The 22,874-nt window shown below is 42.9% G+C and overlaps 1 protein-coding gene across 2 annotated transcripts in view; it reads right to left on the bottom strand.

Moving 5' to 3' along the window:
• Positions 1-4,793: 4,793 nt before the first annotated feature.
• KIFAP3 (kinesin associated protein 3) overlaps positions 4,794-22,874 on the bottom strand; it is a 155,750-nt gene continuing 137,669 nt past the window's right edge. The window contains exons 20-21 of one of the 2 annotated variants that reach the window (XR_008306215.1): positions 5,888-5,952; positions 4,794-5,534 (exon numbers count right to left, since the gene is read on the bottom strand). Coding sequence is in view for 1 of the 2 variants with exons in the window: in XM_053246268.1 (XP_053102243.1) it covers positions 5,426-5,534 (109 nt within the window). In the remaining variant the exon portion in view is untranslated. The remainder of the gene's footprint in view (positions 5,535-5,887; positions 5,953-22,874) is intronic. The other variant, XM_053246268.1, reaches the window with a different exon arrangement.

Genomic DNA, 22,874 nt, shown 5'->3' with positions numbered 1-22,874 from the left:
GGTGTCCCTACAGGTATAGCAAATTTGGTTCAAATCAGTTAGGTGGTTCACAAGTTAGCCCACTTGCCCCTCAAAAGTTTACATGTCCACCATCTTGGATCGGGGTGATGACATAAACTATGCCGTTGAAGTGTCCCTACAACTGTTCCCAGTTGTACAGTTGGTTTATATTGGTCCAGGCATTGCAAAGTTGATGGTGGGGGGGACGGCACACACATGAACACACACAGAATGCTGGCTGATATGATAAGTCTACTGGAAAGTAGGCTAACAAGGGCAGCAGGATACTCTGTTGTGGAGCAGGTGAGAGGACGTGAGCAGTGGCTGTAGTCTATAAGCATAATATCTCCCTTACCAGAGTTCATGTTGACATATAATACAGCTAGTATAATTATTTGATTAAAAGTGATTGTTTATGTTGTAGTTCTATAGCCTATGTGTATAAACGAATGAAGTACTGATGTTGATAAGGGGAACTGCTCCCACTTCAAGGATTGTCGGCAAACATAATAGAATGATTTACTTCTGTATAAACAAATAATAAAAGGAACTGTGTGTGTCTGAAAGAATGCATGAGTAAGCAAAGGATATATCAGCCCCCAAAACATGATAAATGTTGGGAAAGAAATGCAGATGACCCAAAAGGACTAGGGGTGTGCACCGGACCGCGGACCTGCGGCTCGGCACTGGGGTGGGGGGGTCCATTAAGGGCGGGGGGGGGGCTTTACTCACCCCTCCCGCGCTTTGCTGCTTCGGTGCCATAATTACTTTAAAAAATGCGCCGCAGTATCATTTGCCGCTCCGGGGCTCCTTCTTGACTGCAAAATCGGGCGGCAGGATACTTCCCTGCCGCCCCCAAAGCCCCCTCAAGCCATTTGAGCGCTTTAAATCTCGCCCCGGACCGAGTGCTAAAGCGCTCGGGCGGGCGGCGGGGAGATGTCCGTCCGTCCGCCCGCCCGCCCCCTTCCCTGCCTTCTGCGAAGTGCAGGGAGCCTTCTGCGCACGCGCGCGCAGAAGGCTCCCTGCACTTCGCAGAAGGCAGGGAAGGGGGCGGGCGGACGGACGGACATCTCCCCGCCGCCCACCCGAGCGCTTTAGCACTCGGTCCGGGGCGAGATTTAAAGCGCTCAAATGGCTTGAGGGGGCTTTGGGGGCGGCAGGGAAGTATCCTGCCGCCCGATTTTGCAGTCAAGAAGGAGCCCCGGAGCGGCAAATGATACTGCGGCGCATTTTTTAAAGTAATTATGGCGCCGAAGCAGCAAAGCGCGGGAGGGGTGAGTAAAGCCCCCCCCGCCCTTAATGGACCCCCCCACCCTAACCCTCCCGAACTAAAACCACCCCTTGTCCGGACCGGTTCGGAGGCCAGTAGAATGGCCTCCGAACCGATCCATGCACACTACTAAAAAGGACCAAGGAAAACTGGATAAAAATATGCCGAAGACAGCAGAAAAGAGTTGCTCGGAAACACGGACTATGGTCGATCCTGAGATCAGACGGATGTAAACATAGAACAGCAAACAGCTTCAAAGGCAGGCAACCCTTTTAAAGTCAGGCATCAACAGAGGTTTTCTCTGAGAAGCACAGAAAATCGTGGGGCCTCCAGCTTCTCCCAGGTCCCCATTAAAGTCTGATCACTTTTAAGTGTGGCTGGTAAGTATGCATGTGTGAGTGAATGAACTATAGTTTAGCTAATACTTAGGGTATAACAATAAACTGATGAATTAAATCCAGCTGGTGTCCAGGATCTGTTTCTTTGGACTTGTACTAGCCTATCCGAAGTAGTACTCCTAATTAAGGGTGACCCCCTCAATAATTTGGCCACAATGTCAGGGAATTGGCTTCTATTGTGTGCCTACATCTGAAGACCAAGGATAGACTGGGACTTCTGTTGGTGTGTCATTCACCCTGCTGTCCAACAGTGTATTGTGCAGAGTGTTGGTTGTATGACTGCCTGACGGGCAGAAGTTTATTTATTAAAATATTCAATATACTGCCCAATCCACAGACTCAGGGTACAAAACAAGAACTGCTTCCAAGAATTTTTGGTTTTTAAAAAATGATTTAAAGGGCCTGAGGTTTGTGGGTCTGTGTTCAATACAAAGAGCTCCTGAATCTCAGGGAATACAGGTGAAACTCGGAAAATTAGAATATTGTGCAAAAGTCCATTAATTTCAGTAATGCAAATTAAAAGGTGAAACTGATATATGAGACAGACGCATTACATGCAAAGCGAGATAAGTCAAGCCTTAATTTGTTATAATTGTGATGATCATGGCGTACAGCTCATGAAAACCCCAAATCCACAATCCCAGAAAATTAGAATATTACATGGAACCAAGAAGACAAGGATTGTAGAATAAAACAATATCGGACCTCTGAAAAGTATACGGTGTACTGTGCTTGATTGGCCAGCAAACTCACCTGACCTGACCCCACAGAGAATCTATGGGGCATTGCCAAGAGAAGGATGAGAGACATGAGACCAAACAATGCAGAAGAGCTAAAGGCCGCTAATGAAGCATCCTGGTCTTCCATAATACCTCATCAGTGCCACAGGCTGATAGCATCCATGCCACGCTGCACTGGGGCAGTAATTGCTGCAAAAGGGGCCCAAACCAAGTACTGAATACATATGCATGCTTATACTTTTCAGAGGTCCGATATTGTTCTATTCTTCAATCCTTGTCTTCTTGGTTCCATGTAATATTCTAATTTTCTGGGATTGTGGATTTGGGGTTTTCATGAGCTGTACGCCATGATCATCACAATTATAACAAATTAAGGCTTGACTTATCTCGCTTTGCAAGTAATGCGTCTGTCTCATATATCAGTTTCACCTTTTAATTTGCATTACTGAAATTAATGGACTTTTGCACGATATTCTAATTTTCCGAGTTTCACCTGTATATTTGTTCCCTCAAAGCCAGGGGCTGACCTGGAGGCAGAGGGGTATGTGTTTGAGACCCTCAGGGATGTGATAGAGGCATCCCACTCCCAGGCTGACAGCTCCTCGCTTCTTGGAGAATGAAGGTCTCAGAGAAGGAGGACAGCAGTCTGAGGAAGAGGGGAATGGTCCCCTAGAAGGACTCCATTGGGTGATGAACCCATTTCCTCCTGCACAGAGGATACTCCTCTGGGGAGTGGGGGTTTCTTAGTAGTGGTTGATTCCATCGTTAGGGGCATAGAGATGGTTTTGCGACCCACATGTAGACCGCATAGCAAATTGTTGGCCCAGCGCAAAGGTTGCAGATGTCACACAGCATCTATAAGAATAAGCAGGACAGGCGGAGCTGAGAGGTCTCAACCTTGCACCGTTAGGGGATTTTGCTTGCCAAACAACCAGATACCACCCAGTTCCTGTCAGCAATCCCCCAGGCATCATTTAAAAAGCTGCGCTGCATCCTTTATTTTAAGCACCGGCAGTCTGGTTCCATCTTACGAGTAGAGCCTGTCCCTTCTGTATAGGCTTTGCTTTCCCCCAAATGTATCCCAGTGCCTAACAAATCTAAACCCCTCCTCCCGGCACCACTGTCTCATCCACACAGAGACCCCTCAGCTCCACTTGTCTTTCTGGCCCTGCATGTGGAACAGGTAGCACTTCAGAGAACCCTACCCTAGGGATGTGCACGAACCGGTTTGGAGGCCATGTTGGAGGCCTCCGAACCGGTTCGGAAACGGACCAGTGTGGCGGTCCAGCACTGAGGGGGAGGTCTACCTTTAAGGGCGGGGGGTGTAGAACTTACCCCTCCCGCCGCTCTTCCTCCTCCGGCGCTGTGTTTTAAATTGAAGTTTTCGGGGCGGCAGCGTTCCTCCCTGCCGCCCCTGCCCCTGTCGTTGCCTGGAAGAAGTAGTAATACAAGCACGCATGTGTGCGTCGCGCCGCGATGCGCACATGTGTACTTGTATTACTGCTTCTTCCGGGCAATGATGGGGGCAGGGGCGGCAGGGAGGAACGCTGCTGCCCCAAAAACTTCAATTTAAAACACAGCGCCGGAGGGGGAAGAGCGGCGGGAGGGGTAAGTTCCACCCCCCCGCCCTTAAAGGCAGACACCCCCCCTCAGTGCCAGACCGCGCTGTGTGGTTCCGTGCACACCACTACCCTATCCTGGGGTCCTGGACTTCAATATGTTGCCTAGCAGCCTAAATCTGGCTTCCAGGGCCTCCCAACTACATTTTCCAACATTGTTGGTGCTGACATGCCCCATTACAGCAGACTACTCCCCAGCACTGCTTAACAGCTGTGTGACATTTGCAACCTTTGTGCTGGGCCGGTAATTTGCTATGTGGTCTACATGTACTATATTGTGCAGTACTATGGGGGGGGGGGGAAAGGTAGGCTGGTTCAGCCCTAGCGTCTTTGGAAACAAGCCCAATATTAAGTGACACTACTGATACATCACACAGCAAGCCCATGCAGATCTTGGAAGAAGAAGAAAAACACTCCAAAAAACAATACAGCCAGAACCCTCAGAGGGTGGGGTTGGGAACAAATCTGAGCGTGAAACCAAAACAGAGAAGCAAACCTTGAAAAGAGGCTATGAAACAAGTCTGTCCTGAAGTAGCATCGATGTGGGAGCCACAGCACTTCAGCTATAGAAAACAGCTCAGGGAATGCAGCTTGCGCATAAAGATATTATAAGTAATTGTTTCCAAGGAAGAGTAATTGGATCCACATTTGGTCCCCAAATGAACTGGGCATCCACATGCATGACCTTTCGTGACAATTTGTTTCATAGTACTTTTTGCACGTTTGCCTCCTTGTTTATTTCTGACAACACAAGACAGTACTATGGTTTCTCATGTACTGTAATTTTCAAACAGTATCACACCGTTTGAAGGATTTATTAACCACAGTTAAAGTCATCAATGCATATGGACATCTGTATAACAACTATGTAATGACATCAATACAACATATCATCACCTCCAACACGTGCAATAAGTGTGTGTTTTGTTTGAGAAAAGTCTCAAAGGAAGGGGAGGCCTGGCTCTGGATCTAAGAATATTATTCAGGTTTTTTTCAAGGCCATTAAAAAGAGATAACCAGTTACATTTTCACAAGTGGATTAAATTATTGCTCATAAACAATGTAGCAAGTTCAGTTAAACTCATGGAGCTTGAGCCTTCAGTACCATGAAATGCAGAATCTGCTTTTAATAGAAATTAAGTTAGCTGCTTAATCTAAATAACAGGGTTGATTTTCTATTTAACACTACCAACATTTGGCAAAAACTGTACCAAAAAAAGAAGTGTGGAGTGAAAAGTCACTGAATGACTAATATCTCTGAAACAACACAGAACAAAAGGAAATGTACCACGCAGACCTGTAAACAGTAGCATCATGCATTACTAAGAAAAAAAGTCTTAATTCAGCTACAATTTCTCGAGGATACAGGAAGTTAGTAGTCTAATAAAGCAGGTAGCTTTATCGAGCTCCTAAACTGTAGTAGTAAGGTTCGTCTGAGCGAAATCCATAAGCAGTGGTGGGGCGGTTTGGGATACCGATGGGCTGTCCAAATCCATCCATTGCAACACTGCATAGAAAAGAACACATTGTTACATTGATATTTGTAATGTAGACATTAGACCACACCCAGTGAAGGTGGTCTCTCTTTTTTAGAATGCAAAAATATTTTTTGAAGTTATTAAATACCATCCCCATGGTTGGTCCTGATGCTTCTGCCCAGCTTAAGAGCTGGTTCTAACAATCAAATCAGCTACCACTTCTGCACATGACTGCTCACGCAAACAGTCTACTGATGTGACTAGTGTGAGCACCGAATTATGGAAGCTCATCCCTTCATCAGCTGAAACATGGCAAGATGCGATTCTTCCAGGTCACAAAAGAGGAGCTTCAATGTCACATGAGGGTAGTTCAAATACTAACCGTTCATGTAAGTAGACTGCTCTCGTGAGCAGGTACTTTGCTGGCTACTTGTTCATAGGAACAGCCTATAAGTAACAGACAGAAGAAAAGTCAAGGGGTTGAATAAAAAGAGGAAGCAAGAATGAGAGCGTGAGAGCAAGTATACAGTGAAAAAGCTTAGCACTGGAAGGGCCAAAATATTGCACTTCTAAGTACACGTTACAGGTGACAGGAATATGGAAATCATTTGCAGACTCATGGAGCAGGAAAGTCCCTCTGAGGTCAATGGAGTCTATACAAAAGCAAATTTGCATAGTATTATGTTTTTAAGGTGACTTGGAATATTCTTCAAACATATTGTATCAAAGAATCTTTGCTGCATGGGCTAAACTCATCCCATCATTGATGACATTATATTCATATGTCTTGCATAACATATCTTGGACATCTGCTTTTGTGTAAGTATCACTTCTCAGCCAAGTTTATCCTCATGAAGATCTGGAATAAATATGAGATGATCTTCAGCTGAGGTTGGTCTCTCCAAGCTCTTGGACACTACCATGAACAAATCTGACAAGGCTTAACAACCTGAAGGCAAGAGCAGCAGAATTATAACTGTCCGTGCACAATAGGTCGACAACCCAGCTCACTGAGAACTGAATCCTTCACAGTTTGAGAGAAACTGTTATGTGGAATTCTTAACAAAACTGAAAAACAAAGTCAAAGCCAAATATTTAGAACATATGCTGATGCCTAAAAAATAAAGCCATTCGTGATAGAATCTGTCTAGTGCATCCAACAAGGATTCTTCAGGAAGGTATTATTTGATGAACGGTCCCAAGGTTTGTTATTTGCATACAGTTTCTACCTGCAATGTGCAGCTGGCAGTCCAAGTGAAATATTGTTATGCTTTATGCTCCTCTGCCAACGGAACAGGTAAATCTATAGAGAACTATAAAAGCCTCTGCAGAAATTGTATATTTGAGAAATTATTTAAATGAACAGAGAAAATTGGCTTCTCAAAGTTAGGAAGACACTTCCAGACACTGGAAGATGTACAGAGGAGAGCAGGAATGGGAATAAGAATACAGCCAAGAACTTATCTGGAGCAGAACAAGGGGATGAAAGGGGGAGTATGGAGTCTTTAAACTTTATATAACAACACATTCCTTAACAACTGAAGTATGCATAGTACTTGAGAAGATAAGAGCAGCTCTGCTGGATCACACCAAGGGTCCATCTAGTCTAATATCTTGCTTTCCAGAGTAGCCAACCAGATGCCTCCAGCAGAATGCCCACAGCAAAACTTGAAGGCAATAGCCCTCTCTTGTTTTTGCTGCCCAACAACTGATACAATTCAAAGGCATATTTGCTTTGAGGCTGAAAGTTCCATAGAGCCTTCATATAGCCACTGACAGATGTATCCTCGATGCATTAATTTAACCCAGGCCTGCTCAACTTAGCCCCTGCACCCAAGCTGTTTTTGGACTAAAGGTAAAGTGTGCCGTTGAGTCGGTGTCGACTCTTGGTGACCACAGAGCCCTGTGGTTGTCTTTGGTAGAATACAGGAGGGGTTTACCATGGCCATCTCCTGCGCAGTATGAGAGGATGCCTTTCAGCATCTTCCTATATCGCTGCTGCCCAATACTAGTGTTTCCCATAGTCTGGGAAACATACCAGTGGGGATTCAAACTGGCAATCTCTAGCTTGCTAGTAAAGTCATTCCCTGCTGTGCCATTAGGTGGCTTTTTGGACTAAAACTCCCATAATCCCCAGACACAGTGGCCAGTAGCCAGGGATTATGGGAGCTGTAGGCCAACATCTGCAGGAGGGCTGAAGTTGAGAAGGCCTGGTCTAACCCCATTTTAAAGCCATCTAAGTAGTGACCATCTTGTAGCAGTGAATACTACAAACTGATGTGTTACGTGAACAAGTTTTTTTTTTTGCTCTGTCTTGAATTGCTGCCCATGAATTTAATTGGATGACTCCAAGTTCTGCTGTTATGTGATAGTGAGAAAAGCTTCTCTCGAACAGTCTCTATGCATTTTCTCCTCGCCATGCATCATTTTAAACATATTTAGCAAACTTCAACCCTCTCTCTTAATCTTTTATTATAAACTAAAAAGTCCAAAACAATTTAACTTTTTGTGAAGGGAAGGTGCTCAAACCCACTGATCATTTGGGTAGATTAGGAACAGGAGCAAGCAGGGACGAAGGACTGACTTGTAGAGAAAAAAGAGAAATGCAAAAACATAGTGCAGGTTCCTGATACACTGTTGTCATTCTCAGTCTATTTTGTAGTCATTATAACATCTGCCTTGACATCCTATACCTGAATGAAACTCCCTGCTCTCACCCTCAGTTCAGGAACACACATGTATGGTAAGAAACCTACTGCTTTCCCTCCAAATCCCTTCCAGAGTAATAACTAGCAATGGGTTGTATTCCTAACCATTGCTGCAGAGGCACTTTATGGCGGCAAATTTCTGTTTGTGGAAGGAGAGTTGTGCTCGTGCAAGAACCCCTGCATGAATGTAACTCCCATTCATAGAAGTTGCTGTGGCAACTGTTAGAAACAAAGCCAGGCATGGGGTTGTATCCTATTGCCATGAAGAAGTGCACATGGATGGAAGACCTGGTGTATAGTTTTGATGGCACATCTAGGTAGACCTATGCATAGTCATCATCACTGGCTATAGACATTTCTTATCCATGCAGCATTAAGTAACATAAAGTAACATGTTACTTTAGGATGACTAAGCAGAGATTGATTTGAACATATGAAGCTGCCCTATCCCAAGTCAGACCACTGATTCATTCTGCCCAGTATTGTGCCCTCTAGCCAGGAGCAGCTCTTCGTGGTCTAGGCGGGTCTTTCTCAGGCCCAGCCCTGCTACCAAAGATCCTTTTAAATGGAGAGGCTAGGGATGAATGGATCCCTCTGTTGGAAGAGCTTTTGTCTCATGCATTTTGTCTCCCAGGTACAAGTGGACAAGGGCAGACTGCTTCTCTGGAAAGGCAACTTCTCACTGAGCCACTAGGTGGCACTTCCTCCTTATTTCTGATATTAACAACTGCTTACAGCCATTGTCAATTTCCTTCAACTTATTCAAAACTACTCCTGAACATATTTGGAATTAGGTAAGGGAGGGGAATCATGGTTTCAATTATGCTCTGATCAAATCAACCCTTTTAGTTCAATAAACATGTAAGTAATTAGGTGCAGAGTCTTGGAGTTTAAAGCTTGAGAACTTTTGGTCATTTCCAAATGGTTTAAGTATGCATTAGTGCCAGAGAGCTGTAAGGACAATTTGAGACAAGCAACAATATAAAAGAGGAAACTGATATTAAAACATCAGATCACTGGGCAGTTTATGAATCTGGCTTAAGTTACATGTCACTTTTGTGCAGTGGTTGCTGCTCCTTTATGGCTAATTCCCATACTGCAAGGATACCTTGTGAAGTTTCAGATGCATGGGTAGTTCCCAGGCTAGTGTTGTCAGTGGCTCACTGGAGCTGAGGCACTGGTGTGCAACTTTTGACATTTCCTGTGCACTGGGGGAACAAGCCACGGGGAAGCAGCAAACACACTGCAAAACTAACATCAGCTCTCTCTCATCATATGTTCTAGGAGGAACAACAGACATTTACTGATCTCTTTTCAGCTGGTACAAATAGAACAGCTAATCCTCAGGCCACCATGATGATCAACTGAGATTTGCAATATTGCTAGAATCTTCGATGCTCTTTTTTCTTCCCAATGCAGGGAATCCTTCAGGAATAAGAAAACAGGAACAATCCATATCCCATACTACAGGCCAGTGGAGACTTGCCAGCTATTCTCTGCACCGTGAAAAGGTGTGTGGCTTGAGATTGCCTACAACTTTTTTCCTAAAAACACAAGAACGCATTCACTCCAGAATCTCAAGGAGTATCTTGTCATCTACTACTACTTCAGGGGCGTATCTATAGGGGGGGCAGGGGGGGCACGTGCCCCAGGCGCCACTTGAAGGGGGGGGCGCAATTTCTTAAAATTAAATAATTTTTAAAAATGGCCACCAAAAACAAAATGGCCACTGGGCATTCTCAAATGGCCTCTGTGAGGCCCTAGGGCATGCCACGCCTCGCAGAGGCCATTTGAGCATGCACAGTGGCCATTTTGTTTTCAGCGGCCATTTTTAAAAAAAAAATATTTTAAAAAATGACCACCGCACATGCTCAAATGGTGCCTGTGAGGCTCTAGAGGCCAGTGGGAGGAGGGGGAAACTTTGCAGACCCCCCCACAGCCTTTAAGATGTCCCCTGAAGGGGCTACAGGTAATTTTTTTTTAAAAAAAAATTAATATAATATGTCACTGTACACATATTCAGATTGGCACTATATACAGAGAATAAGGGCTTGTGAATACTGAGCTGAAGTTTATGAGCTAAGATTGTATCCATTTGCTCTTTCTTTGCTTCTTCTGATAAGTGAGTTAAATGTGATGTCTTAATAATATGGCTATTAATGGTCAGTTTGTCTTTGAATCAATGTGAAATCCTTAGTATTAAGGCCCACTGGGAGTTTCTTGCTCTTTCTCTCATTTTTACTGTCTTTCTGAAATACTAGAATATATTCCAAGCAGTGACACAGTTTACTCTGCATATCCTTTAATTATTTTCAGAGTATCTGGGAAAAGCCAAATTCTCCATTTATTTTTAAAACTTATGTAATCGTGATGCTACAATGCATAGCAGAGAATTAGACAGGCACTTCTTTTAGTTTTTCCAAGTACAACTCCACATAATATTTGGGGATTTCATGAGCCCCAGCATACTGAAATTTGTCGTTTTCCAGCATTTTAACCTGAGCTATCCAAACAAATTAATGATAGCCCCACAATTTGGATAGTTTTAAAAAATAAATCTGAAGTGGTAGATAGGAGCTTGACCACATGTATGATATTGGTAATTTTTGTAATTTTTTAAATTTTTAAAATAAAAGTTTTCTGAAACATGTGTGTCAGTCAGATGTATGTTGGGGAGGTGGTGGGGTGTGTGGCGGGGGGGGGGGGGCGCAATTTCAGTGCTTGCCCTGGGCGCCGTTCTCCCTAGTTACGCCACTGTACTACTTAGATTTATAGCGAAGTTACAATTCAATAAATCCTTTCAAATCAATTAACATTTGCAATTGACCAAATATATAAATGTTTTAACACAAGTAATCAATTGAACCTCCTGTAATAAATTTACATACAATGATGAATCATTTCAGCACAATGATGAATCATTTCAGCATTTCAGCACAGGTATCATTTCAGCACAGGGACATCCATGCATCTGTTTAACAGTTACAACAGGGGTTTACGTACACGTGCATACACATACTCTAGCAAGACTACCCCTTCCCTGTATAGCACTGAACTACCATTTGATGGATTTCTTCCTTAACACGCAGGCTTACTAAAGAGTACCATATCCTACAGTTTTAAAACTATAGCACCTTTTCTGCACCACACTTGTTAACAAGCTAGCAATCTAATTCCATTTTAATATCCACCAATCACCACCTTCTAAACACATTAATCTTTATATAGCTGCCAAAGTCTCCTCGGTTACTTCACATATCTTGGATATAATACGAATTCCTGCTGTTCTGAACAGCAGTTGCACCTCTGTGAAAATCAAACAAATCTCAAAGACAGTTATTTACCAGCATCTGTTAGATGGTGTGTTGAAGAGATTAAGACTCAGAAGATTCTTGCTACTTGTCAGTAGTACATTCTGACAAGTAACACAGGTTCAGAGACACTGATTTCTCCTAGATTCTTTAGCCACAGTGACTGGGAGACATGGAGTTAAAGTAGTGAACAGCTTAGCTAATTACTGTGTAACGCTAACCTCAGTTGCTAGCTCGTTTTGAGACCCTTTAAAATAGGAACTGTGTATTTTACCCCCATGCACTCTTAATGATTTGTTTTTTTAGTCTGAAATCATTTCCAGCCATCAGTTATGCTTGTGGTCTCTACATATGCACTTCTCTTGAGCACAAATATTTCTTTTTCCTATTGGTCTGCCAGCCTTGTCAGAGCAAATTTCTTTATAAATGAAAGGCCAATACTTAAAACCTCTTAGATTAGCCCAGGCTGCTAACATGATCTAGGATCTCTCCAGAATGACAGCTGAGCTTTGTAATTTGCTTGTGAGAACTAGTCAAGAGGAAAATGTTTCAAAAATGCACAATAGTACCTGAACACTTTGTAAATAAAATGTCACATGTATTCAAGATTCCAAAACTGGCTAAGACATCAGCCAAAATCATGACCAGAATTACATGACTAGGAAATAAACTGTCGAGTCCAACGGAAGTCAACTTCTTTCTCAACTCCAGGCCTCCAGTGCATAGAACCACCGACATGCTTCACCAAATCCATGGATGGTCAAAGCTTCCATGTGAAGTAAAGCCCCAAATGACCAAGAGGCAGATTCAGAAGTGGCAAAAGCCCTATGTACAAGTTTAGCAAACTAGTAAAATCAATGTACAATGGTGAAGCAATCTACACCTACAGGCCCTGTCCTTAAACCTGCTAGTCTCTATGTTTCATATTATGTTCACACAGCACTGACATACGTATAGTTGATTGTATATACATCCAGTATTGGACACATGCACATAATTGACACATCTATGTGCCATTACAGACATGATGGATTGAGATCTTGCTCTCCATGTTGTCAGAGTTGGCCAAGCATATGCAGCGTACTAATAGCACTTGTCTTTGGTGTTATCCAATCACATAGTAGGAGGCACGATATCCAGATTTCCAAATCACACCAAAAAAGTGTTACGGCAGACATTCGCTCTTCCATATTGCACACAGGAAGAACTAATGGATAAAAATGGTGAATTAAGAAATTCAGCATGAAGACCTGATGGTGGTTTCTGATCATCAAAGAAAAAAAGATGCAGAGCAAGCTCTTCATAAGACTGAGCACCAAAAAAGCAGTGCTGTCCTGCTAACGACGACAGCCAAAAACATGACCAGAATTACATGACTAGGAAACAAACTCTGTCGAGCCCAATGGAAGTCAACTTCTTTCTCAACTCCAAGGTTGTCTGAGGTGATGCAGGAAACTGCTCCCTAGTAGCGATGCTTTTAATGGGTTCTTTGCGGACAAAATCTCCTGTATTCGGGCCAACTTGGACTTCACTGTTTCTGCAGTGTCCAGCAATCCCTCTTGTAGTATTAGATTGGATCAGTTTCAATCTGTGATGCCTGATGACGTGGACAAGCTGCTTGGGACAGTGCAGCCTACCACTTGTTCTCTGGATCCGTACCCAACTTGGCTACTTCTATCTAGCAGGGAGATTGTTGGGGATGGCTTAGTTAATATCATGAACTCATTGCTGAGGGAGGGTAGGATGCCTCCTTGTTTGAAGGAGACAATGATTAGACCACTTCTTAAGAAGCCTTCCCTAGATCCCTCAGTGATAGATAGTTATAGGCTGGTCTCCAATCTCCCATGGTTGGGCAAGGTGATTGAGAGAGTGGTGGCTAACCAGCTCCAGGCTGTTTTGGAGGAAACTGATTATCGGGACCCATTTCAAACTGGATTTAGAGCAGGCTATGGGGTTGAGTCTGCCTTGGTTGGCCTGATGGATGACCTTTACCGGGGAATTGGTAGAGGGAGTGTAAGTCTGTGGGTCCTATTGGATCTCTTGGCGGCGTTGGATACCATCGACCATGGTATCCTTCTGGATGGCCTGGAGTAGTTGGGGATAGAGGGCACTGCTTTGCAGTGGTTCCGCTCCTATCTCTCAAGCAGATTCCAGATGGTGGAGCTTGGTGACAGTTCCTCTTTAAAATGGGAGCTATTATATGGAGTCCCTCAGGGCTCCATTCTGTCACCAATGCTTTTTAATATTTACATGAAACCGCTGAGTGAGGTCATCAAGAGATTTGGTGCTGGGTGTTATCAGTATGCTGATGACACCCAAATCTATTTCTCTTCCTCCTCCTCCTCCTCATCATCATCATTATCATCAGGAAATGGCATTCATTCCCTAAATGCCTGCCTACAGGCAATAATGGGCTGGATGAGGCTGATGACAAATTGATGCTGTCCTCCACTGTCACCACCACTGTCCTCCTTACCTGGAGAAATACTACTTTCCCTTCCTCCTTGGCTCCTGCTTTTGAGAAGCCAGAGGATGGGGAGAGGAATGCAAGAAAGCATTTTGGGGAGAAAGGGCAGTAGAGTGCTGACCAAGAGAATCTCTGCTGCTGGTGGTGGGTAAGTTTTGGGATAGCAGGTCTGAGTCAGGTGCAGCAGGTTGGTGGGGGCAACTGATCTGTTCCTGATCCACTGCCTGAGATGACAACCTCACCTAGCCACATTTGCAAGCCAACTGTGAAGATCATCTTCAAAAACCTGCCACAAACAAGATCATCTTGCAGTTCTCTGTTATAACAATTTTAGAAACCTTGATAAAGATTATGAATGATTCCAAAGAGAAGGTGGTTAAGTTAAAAGCAAACTCCAGGGATAAAGTTGGAAGACATTTAAAATTACTCATAAGGTCTTTCAAAGATTTGGCTGTGTCAACAACATGCTACAAAAAAACCAGACCTTGATGTTGTGCCTAGGGCAGGGGGGGGGGATCTCTTTTTTCTCATCAGATTTGTTAATGACGTGTAACAACTTTGAAAAAAAATGAAGAGACAAAGAAAACGAGTCCTCAAGTGGAAACCACAAATTTTGATGAAACAAACAGCACAAAGGCACAAATCAATTTCCCAGATGGAAAAAGAGATTTCAAGCTAACTAGAAGAGACAAGTTCCGAGTGGAACTTTACAATATTATCTTAGATAAACTTCAAATTGAATTGGAGAAGTGCTCCTGTGCTTATGTCGAAGTCGTGGATTTATTTGGCTTCCTGGAAAAGCTATACCAGGTTTCCCAAATTCAGAGTATTCTGGAAAGCAGCTTTCATGAAAGCTAATCCAGGAGCATTTCAAATTCTCTCTCTTTTGAACAAAAACATCTCATTCATTTCTTAGGTAATACAGATGGATCAGGTGGCTCTAGAATTGTACAAAGTATTTTGAAGACAGTTTACCATAAGGAATTGGTGAAGCTTTTCCAAAACGTTGCTATAACTCTCCATCTTGAAATGGTCATGTTAGAGGCAGAAAATTATAGTAACATTTGGGAAAGTGAAGGAGAAATAAATTACAGTCAACAATGCTGCACTACAGATTTATCTATTCTCACTATAGAATGGGATCTTCTAAGAAAAATTTATTTTGATGATCTCGTATCTGAATTTGCTGCCAAGAAAAGCTGGGGGAAAATGATAAAACATTTAGTTTTGTATTTGATGTTTATATTAGTTTATGAAACAAGGGGGGTGGGGAGGATCCTAGAAGCAGGAGTCTTGTATTTTGCAAGTGAATCCAATAATGTTTTTGTCTTTCAAGTTTCTAGACATAAAATCTTAGCATTGTTGCATTACTTCTGATATCAATATAGATGGTTTCAAAAAATATTATATGCGTATCTACTTTACTTTTCCAATGGAGAAAAATATATATATATTGATACAGAGTGCAGTGAGAAGGAAGGAGGGCCTCAAAAGAGAACATTCTGCCCCCAGGCCTCTCAGAGTCTTAAAAAGAGCCTGAGTGCAACTAACACTAATTACGGTCAGCCAGCTCAGCTGGCAGTAGTTACGCTTGTTATGGAACTGGCAGATCAAAAGAAAAAGGCTGGTGGTGTGTAAGGAAAGAAAAGGGCCTCATCTTAGCCAAGTGTCTAACCTTAGACTTCTTGGAGAGATACCCTTGTTCCAGTACAATCCTGGAACAATTCAATACCTCTTTGTTTAAAGCTACTCCTACATAATGCCATATCACCCCATTTTTTAACCATTATTCATACTCACATTAGGAGGTAAATCATCACACAATGTAAAACACAAGAAGTCTCAAAACAGAGGGCGGGGGGGACACAAAAAGAAAAATCAGGGGGATGAGAAAAGAAAACACCAACCTATCACATCCCCTTCCTTCCTCTCCAACGGCCCTCCACTCAATCAGTCCCCTCCCCCTTGTAGCCCAGCCCTCCGTATCAGTCAAATTAATGTTCAAGCGACAGATTTTTTCTTTCAAATGAGTGCATTACAATGTGTGCGACAAAACAAAGGACAAAACCTCTAGGCTATTGATCTAGCAAAACAGGTAGAAAATGCTAGCAAGAAGGTTTGCTAACATACTGAAGAGTACTTGGTGTATTCATAAGCAATTACTACTACAAATTAAGCTGATTTAGCTCCCAAATGGGGTGGCACGGATACAGTGTGGCTGAAGCGGCTCTCCCTGCCTCTATCGGCCACACTAAAAATGCAGTGCTGGCCAATTTAATTCCCTAACGGGGCCCCATTTGGAAGCTGGACCACGTGCCTGCATCAGATGTCAGACACGGGGGTGTGATGCAAGGGGTTGGGCTAGGGAGCCACGGCGGTGGCAGAATCCGGGCCGCCGCTGGCCTCCCTCTGTGCTTGCATCCAGCTCTAGTCTTCTGCTTAGTGTAAGTTACTTGCACTCAGGAGAAGGGCTGGATATGCAAGGCATGATCAATCTGTTGCCTCTAATACGGCATTGCATTACCTGAACAGATGCTCGTATGAGTGTATAAGCAGTGGAAGGGTGGGAAAGCACCCTTATTAGAGAAAGAATGGTAGCATCCGAACCTTTAGTGGAGCAGCTCTTCATTGGCGGAAGCGCCTTCAGTCAATGGAAGGAGGACCCTCTTGGGCAGGGTTGGTCAACTTTGGCCCTCCTGCAGATATTGGCCTACAATTCCCTGGCTATTGGTCATAATCCCTGGCTACTGGTCACTGTGGCTGGGGATTATGAGAGTTGTAGTCCAAAAACAGCTGGGGAGCAGCCTAAATTGAGCAGGCACAACTCTAGCTCCTGTGCAAGCACAACCCTACTGCTAATAAAAAGGAGCTTCTGCCAGAGTGCTACTCTGTTAAAAAGGTAGAGATGCTGCCCATCCACCCCCCCAAAGTAATACAATTCCAATTAATTCCTTCTGTAATAATATGCTGAAAATAGCAGTCAGTTACCTCATTAATTCTTTCAGTCATAACTTTATTTTGACGCAGTAAATCATATAATCACTCTGGTTTTTGTCCCAGTGCAAAATGAAGTCTATTCCCTAAACACGGAAGTGAGACCTGAATATAACTGGAGGGGCCAGCTGAATTTTAGCAATCTTATGCAGAATACCAGGGCCCCCAACCCCCCCCCAAAAAACTTTAATGTATTCATATATAGATTGAAAAGTCATATGTGGAATCAATTGTAAGCTATAAAGGTTTTCCTTAGTATAAATACTTCCAGACACCAGTGTCTTGAAGTTCTTTTAATACTTTATCATCAAAAGTTTATCGTTTAACCAATAAGGTCATAATAAAATTTCAACAGTTGTTACAGTGTTCAAAATAAAATCCAAAATATTAAAAACATCCTCTAAATAAAAGGATCATCAATGCATGTGCACATTTTCCAGTCAACTGCATTTGTTTGCAGTTGCTGTGCAATACGTACATGAAACACATTTCTCTCAGACAGCTGATAAGCTATTTTAGCTAAATCATCCTTTTTGGCTAAGCTCTCTAACTGGTTTTTAACCTTGCATCTTGGCCAAAGCTCCCTTTATAAAAGAGTGACAACTTTCCATTTAGTTGACTCTTCTATTGAAATTCAGTTCTGGGTGCTCCCCCTGTGGATTTTTGGATAGTATAATTATTATTAGACATTTGTCCATTAAGTGACCTAAACTGGCTCCAAAAATGCTCCACCTCTGGCTGCTACTGCTGATGATGTTGAGGCCAGTCTCAGAACAGGCCTCTCCAGGACCACCAAGTGGACCCGGAGATGGCCCAGAGAAACGGGAGTGGCTGGGTTGTGACAGGCAGATGTACTGCCCTACAGAGGGCTGGGAAGTCACCTCTCTTCCCTCTGTGACTGGCTCACTCCCATCTCTTCTAATCTACTTTAAAAAAACAACAAAAACCCTCTAGGTAATGTTCTAGAGGCTCTCCTCCTGTTCTAGCTACATTTAAAATATCTTTGTTCTCCTCCACTGATTTTGAATTATTTTTAATGACCATCAAAATTCTATGCATAAGTCTTAAGTCGTGTCTTGCTTATTCAAAATGCTGATCAGTGTCTGATAACTCTATGCATACTTTTGTAAATGCATAGCTAGTCTTGAATTTTGTGCTCAGTTTTTTTTCATTTCCAAGTGTGCTGTTTCATTTTTGTCCCTTCATTTGACCCCTCCATCTTTCTATGGGGAGCATCCTCAGAGGTGCTCATGGAAAGACTTTGCAGTTGCACTACTGCTAACTGAAGAGGAACCACTCAAACGCATGTTCCCCATTTGCACATATGTGGATTTGTGCCACGTTGAACAAGGAGTTTCTATCTCCCCTTAGAAATCTTGCATCTCTATGAAAGGATGTTAAAAAACAAAAAACAAACCCCAAGCTTATCAAGCTAGTTTAAAACAGAAACACTAACCTTAGAAATCCACCATTCATTAAGTATACCAATTGCAATCCATGCTATCTAAAGAGGTTGGCTTACTCATCTTTTCAAAATAATGTTTATATTCCTTAGTTAAGACAAGTTTCAAGTTCATTAATAAGAATCAGAATTTGATTCTTTTATAAGAATATAGTGATTGCCTCTGCCGTCTCCAGTTCTATTCTCCTCCAAGAAACTGTATAAAAATGAATTCTTAGAACCTCACCAAATCTGCTCCTGTTCTTCTGCATTCCCTTGGCTCCAACTCAAGATGAGAACTGGACCGCAGATTTAGTATGCAATAGTTATGCTAAATCATTGTTTCTTTGACACTGTAGCTCCAACAGCTGCTCATACAATCATTTCCACTTTGAAAATCCTTTGTTTTCATTTCCAAAGACTAACAACCTGATTCTTGAAGTTCTTGACTGAGGATAACCATATTCTTATAATCCTAACTTCTGAAAGAGTTTCCGACAGTTTTGTTGCCGAGGTCTAAGTGCTCTGGCGGTTTACACGAAACTGACTAACAGACGCCCAACGGCGGCATATAAAGAGAAGCAAGGCATGAGCAGGCAGTTGGGCGAGCACAAGGAGCTACGTAATCGGGCTGAGAGGTTTCTGCGCGGGTGCGGAACCCATTTCTTCTAATGATCCAATGGATCACGATCCAGATCATCTGGTATTGCTACAGTTCTAGCAATTACAGTGTAAGAAACACATGCCATAAAACCTGGTAATTTATAATTCTGAATCAAGTTGCTGCATATAATATGAAGGAATGATGTGCAAAAAACGGTAGAAGGCTATGTTTTCCTCAAGGGGTCTTTGAGTAACGAAATCAAAGCTTCAGTCACAATAATGCTTAGACTCAAGCATGACACTGGCATTACAAAACGTGCAATTTAGGTGGTGTAAAATTTCTAAAGGACGAGTATCAGAGAGATGAGTATATATTAACCTTTAAGGTCTGTTTTGCTACACACAGACACAAAGTGTAAAGTAAAGTGTGCCGTCAAATTGATTTCGACTCCTGGCGTCCACAGAGCCCTGTGGGTTTTTTTTGGTAGAATACAGGAGGGGATTACCATTGCCTCCTCCCGCGCAGTATGAGATGATGTCTTTCAGCATCTTCCTATATAGCTACTTCCCGATATAGGTGTTCCCCATAGTCTGGGAAACATACCACACAAACATACTCTGTGTTTAAGTGCTGATGCAAGGTTCTAGAATCCAGATTGAAGGACTTCAAGTAGTGAAAGAGCTTCTCTTAATGGCTTTGGAGACCCTCAGATCTAAGCCAGAAATCAAACCTATAATCCCCAATATTATTATATGAGGAATCATATAATTTTAGAGTTAGAAGGGACATAGGAAGTCTACTATTCTAATGTCATGCTCAATGCAGGAAACTACTACAGCATCCCTGACAGATGACTGTCCAGTCTCTGAAAAACTCCCGCAAGGGAGAGTAGACTGTTTCACTATCAAACAGTGCTTATAGCTAGAATTTTTTTCCTAATGTCTAGTCTAAATCTGCTTCCTTATAGCTTCAACCCACTGATTCTAGTCCTGCCCTCAGGAGCAAGACAAAATATTTTACCGTATTTTCTGGTGGCAACACCGTGGTGTGTATGTTCTTAAAAGTTATTTTAAGGCACCTGCAATGTTTACGCCCACGTGGCGTTTATGCCAGAATTGAGGTGTGAGTGGCTCAGAGCGAGTGGTGGTGTAGTGCACATAGGATGCCAACCACCCCCAAACCCACAAATACATGGGCACAAGCAAAATGATTTGCTACCAGATAATATACTCTCAGAACACCTCAGAAACAACAAAACCCAGTGCCCCATGGGCTTGTGGGTGGTTGGCACCCTATGTGAACTACACCACCACTTGCTCTGGGTCACCCTGGTGCCCCCCAAGTGGAGTTATGGGACTGCTGAAATCCCCATTATTCTCTATGGGGAAAAAGCTTAAAGACACACAAACTTCAGAAATTCTTTAAAAATCACCCCTTTGCCCAATTCTTTTGAAATCTGAGTGGTAGCTTCCTTGCACCCTTTGAGAACTACCACCCACCACGACCTGCTCTGGGCTACCCTGGTGCCCTCCCCAGGGAGTTATAACTAAGGCGGTTGAAATCCCAATTTTTCCCCTATGGGGGAAAGCTTAAAGACACGTAAACTTCAAAAATCATTTTAATATCACCCCTCTGCCCAATTTCTTTGAAATTGGGTGGTAGCTTCCACCCACCTGGCACTACCACCCAACCCACTTTGGTCACAAAACAGAGGTCCAAATCTCCAAATTTTTCAGGTCCGAATATGAGGTGATTTGTTTTGTCTACAAATCACCCGAATCAGTCAGATTCGGGTACAAATCGTTTTGTACCTGAATTATTTGATACATCAATACCCAAGTGGCACTCCTCTCAATACCTCTCTCCAGGATGATGTACAGTCATTAAGGAGTTCTACTGTTGTTCAACCAGCTGTGAATCCACCTAATAATAGCATCACCTAGTCCAGAGATCCTCAGTGTTGGGCCCCCAGATGTTCTTGGACTTCAACTCCCATAATCCCCAGCCAAAGGCCACTGGGCCTGGGAATTATGGGAGTTGAAGTCCAAGAACATCTGGGGGCCCAACGTTGAGAATCCCTGATCTAGTCTATATTTGACCAGCTTGTAAACAAGGTTATTGTGGGAGACTGTCAAATGTGTTGCTTCCCTGTCCCCAAGGGGCTCGCAATCTAAAAAGAAACACAAAGCAGAACCACCACTGATGATGTGCTGGGGTTGGATAGGGACAGTTGCTTTCCCCCTGATAAATACAAGACAATCACTGCTTTTAAAAGGTGCCTTTTAAAAGCTTTTTTCCCCATAGAGAACCTTTTTCCCCATAGAGAAAAGGCACCTTTCTACTATGCTGTGGACACATACACAATGCCCAGGGCATTCCTACGATCTATTAAATTAGTAACTATCAAAAACTATCAAAAGAAGATATTCACCTGGCATGACTTGTTCTTGACAAATCAATGCTGGTTCCTACTAATCACCTGATTATTTTCTAAGCACTCACAGAGAGACTACTTAATAATCCATTCTAGGATTTTGTCAAGTCCTAACATCAAGTTGACTTTCCTGAGTGGTCCTTTCTCCCATTTTTGGAGAAAGGAACATTTTCTCGTTTCCAGTCTCACAACACCTCCAGGAGTTCTCAAAGATTACAGACAGTGGTTCTGAAATCACATCTGCAAATTCCTTCAGTACCCAGGGAAACAACTCATCTGGATCTGGTGACTTAAATGAGTTTAAAGAAGACAGGTTTTCTTTCACCATATCTTTACCTATTTTGAGACACAATCCTCTCCTTTCTTCATTTGTGCATCTGTTGCCTGGCTGGGCCACATTTACCTTGAGAAGACAGGTGCAAAATAGGCAATAAGCAGTTCTGCCTTCTCTTATCACCTGTTACCATTGCTTCATATTCTTCAGGCAACAGACCTACCATTTCCTTGACCTTCCTCTTGTCCCTGATATATCTATAAAAAACCCTTTTGTTGTTTTAGCATCCCTTGCAAGCCTCAGTTCATGTGAGCCTTGGCTTTCCTGACACCATCCCTATAGGTGCAAGCCATTCTTTTGAGCTCTTCCTTGGTTATCTGCCCTCCCGGGCATTTCCAGACAGGACTGAGAAAGACTCTTGCCTGTAACCTTGGAGAAGCCACTGCTGGTCTGCGAAGACAATACTGAGCTCATACAGTTCAATGGTGCCTCATACACTATTCACGTTTATTCTGATAAGATAATTTGTTTTTCTCCAAAACTTCCAATTGTGTTTGTTTATTTTTTGCCATTGACTGAGGAAACCAAATTGGAAAATAGAATATGAAAGGACATAAAGTACGTAGAGGGACAGGGATTATGTTCTCTGCTCAGTGAAGTATCATCTCCTCCAATGAATAGAAATATTAAACAGATATCTTCTTGTTTCACCGTTAACTGAACCACCTACAGGATTTCAAATTATGCTCAATAACCATAAAGATTGCACCTGTAACTCCATGAGAGAGCACCTCCCATGCATCCAAAAGGTCTCAAATTCAACCCCAAGCATCTCTGTTTAGTGAGTTTCAGTATCAGGGCTGAGAAGGACCTCTGCCCAAGACGCTGGAATCCTGCCAGAGAAGACAGTTAGATGGACTAGTGGTCTGACATAGAAGCTTCTTATGTTCAAGAACTACATGCCAGCTCTTTCGAAGAATAAATACAAGAGCAAACTGTATCAGAGTCCCATGGGATTTACAATTCTGTGCCTTAGAGGATGTGAATAATATACATTACTGCATGGTTTGCAGCCATGTAGGCTAACAATCCCCATTCATAATTCCAATTAATTAAAAATAATTGCTTTCTATAAT

This window comes from Hemicordylus capensis, chromosome 4 (genome assembly GCF_027244095.1).
Source record: "Hemicordylus capensis ecotype Gifberg chromosome 4, rHemCap1.1.pri, whole genome shotgun sequence".
Classification (NCBI taxonomy): domain Eukaryota; kingdom Metazoa; phylum Chordata; class Lepidosauria; order Squamata; family Cordylidae; genus Hemicordylus; species Hemicordylus capensis.
The sequence above is the reverse complement of the archived record's forward strand: the minus strand, read 5'-3'. Positions and strand labels throughout refer to the sequence as shown.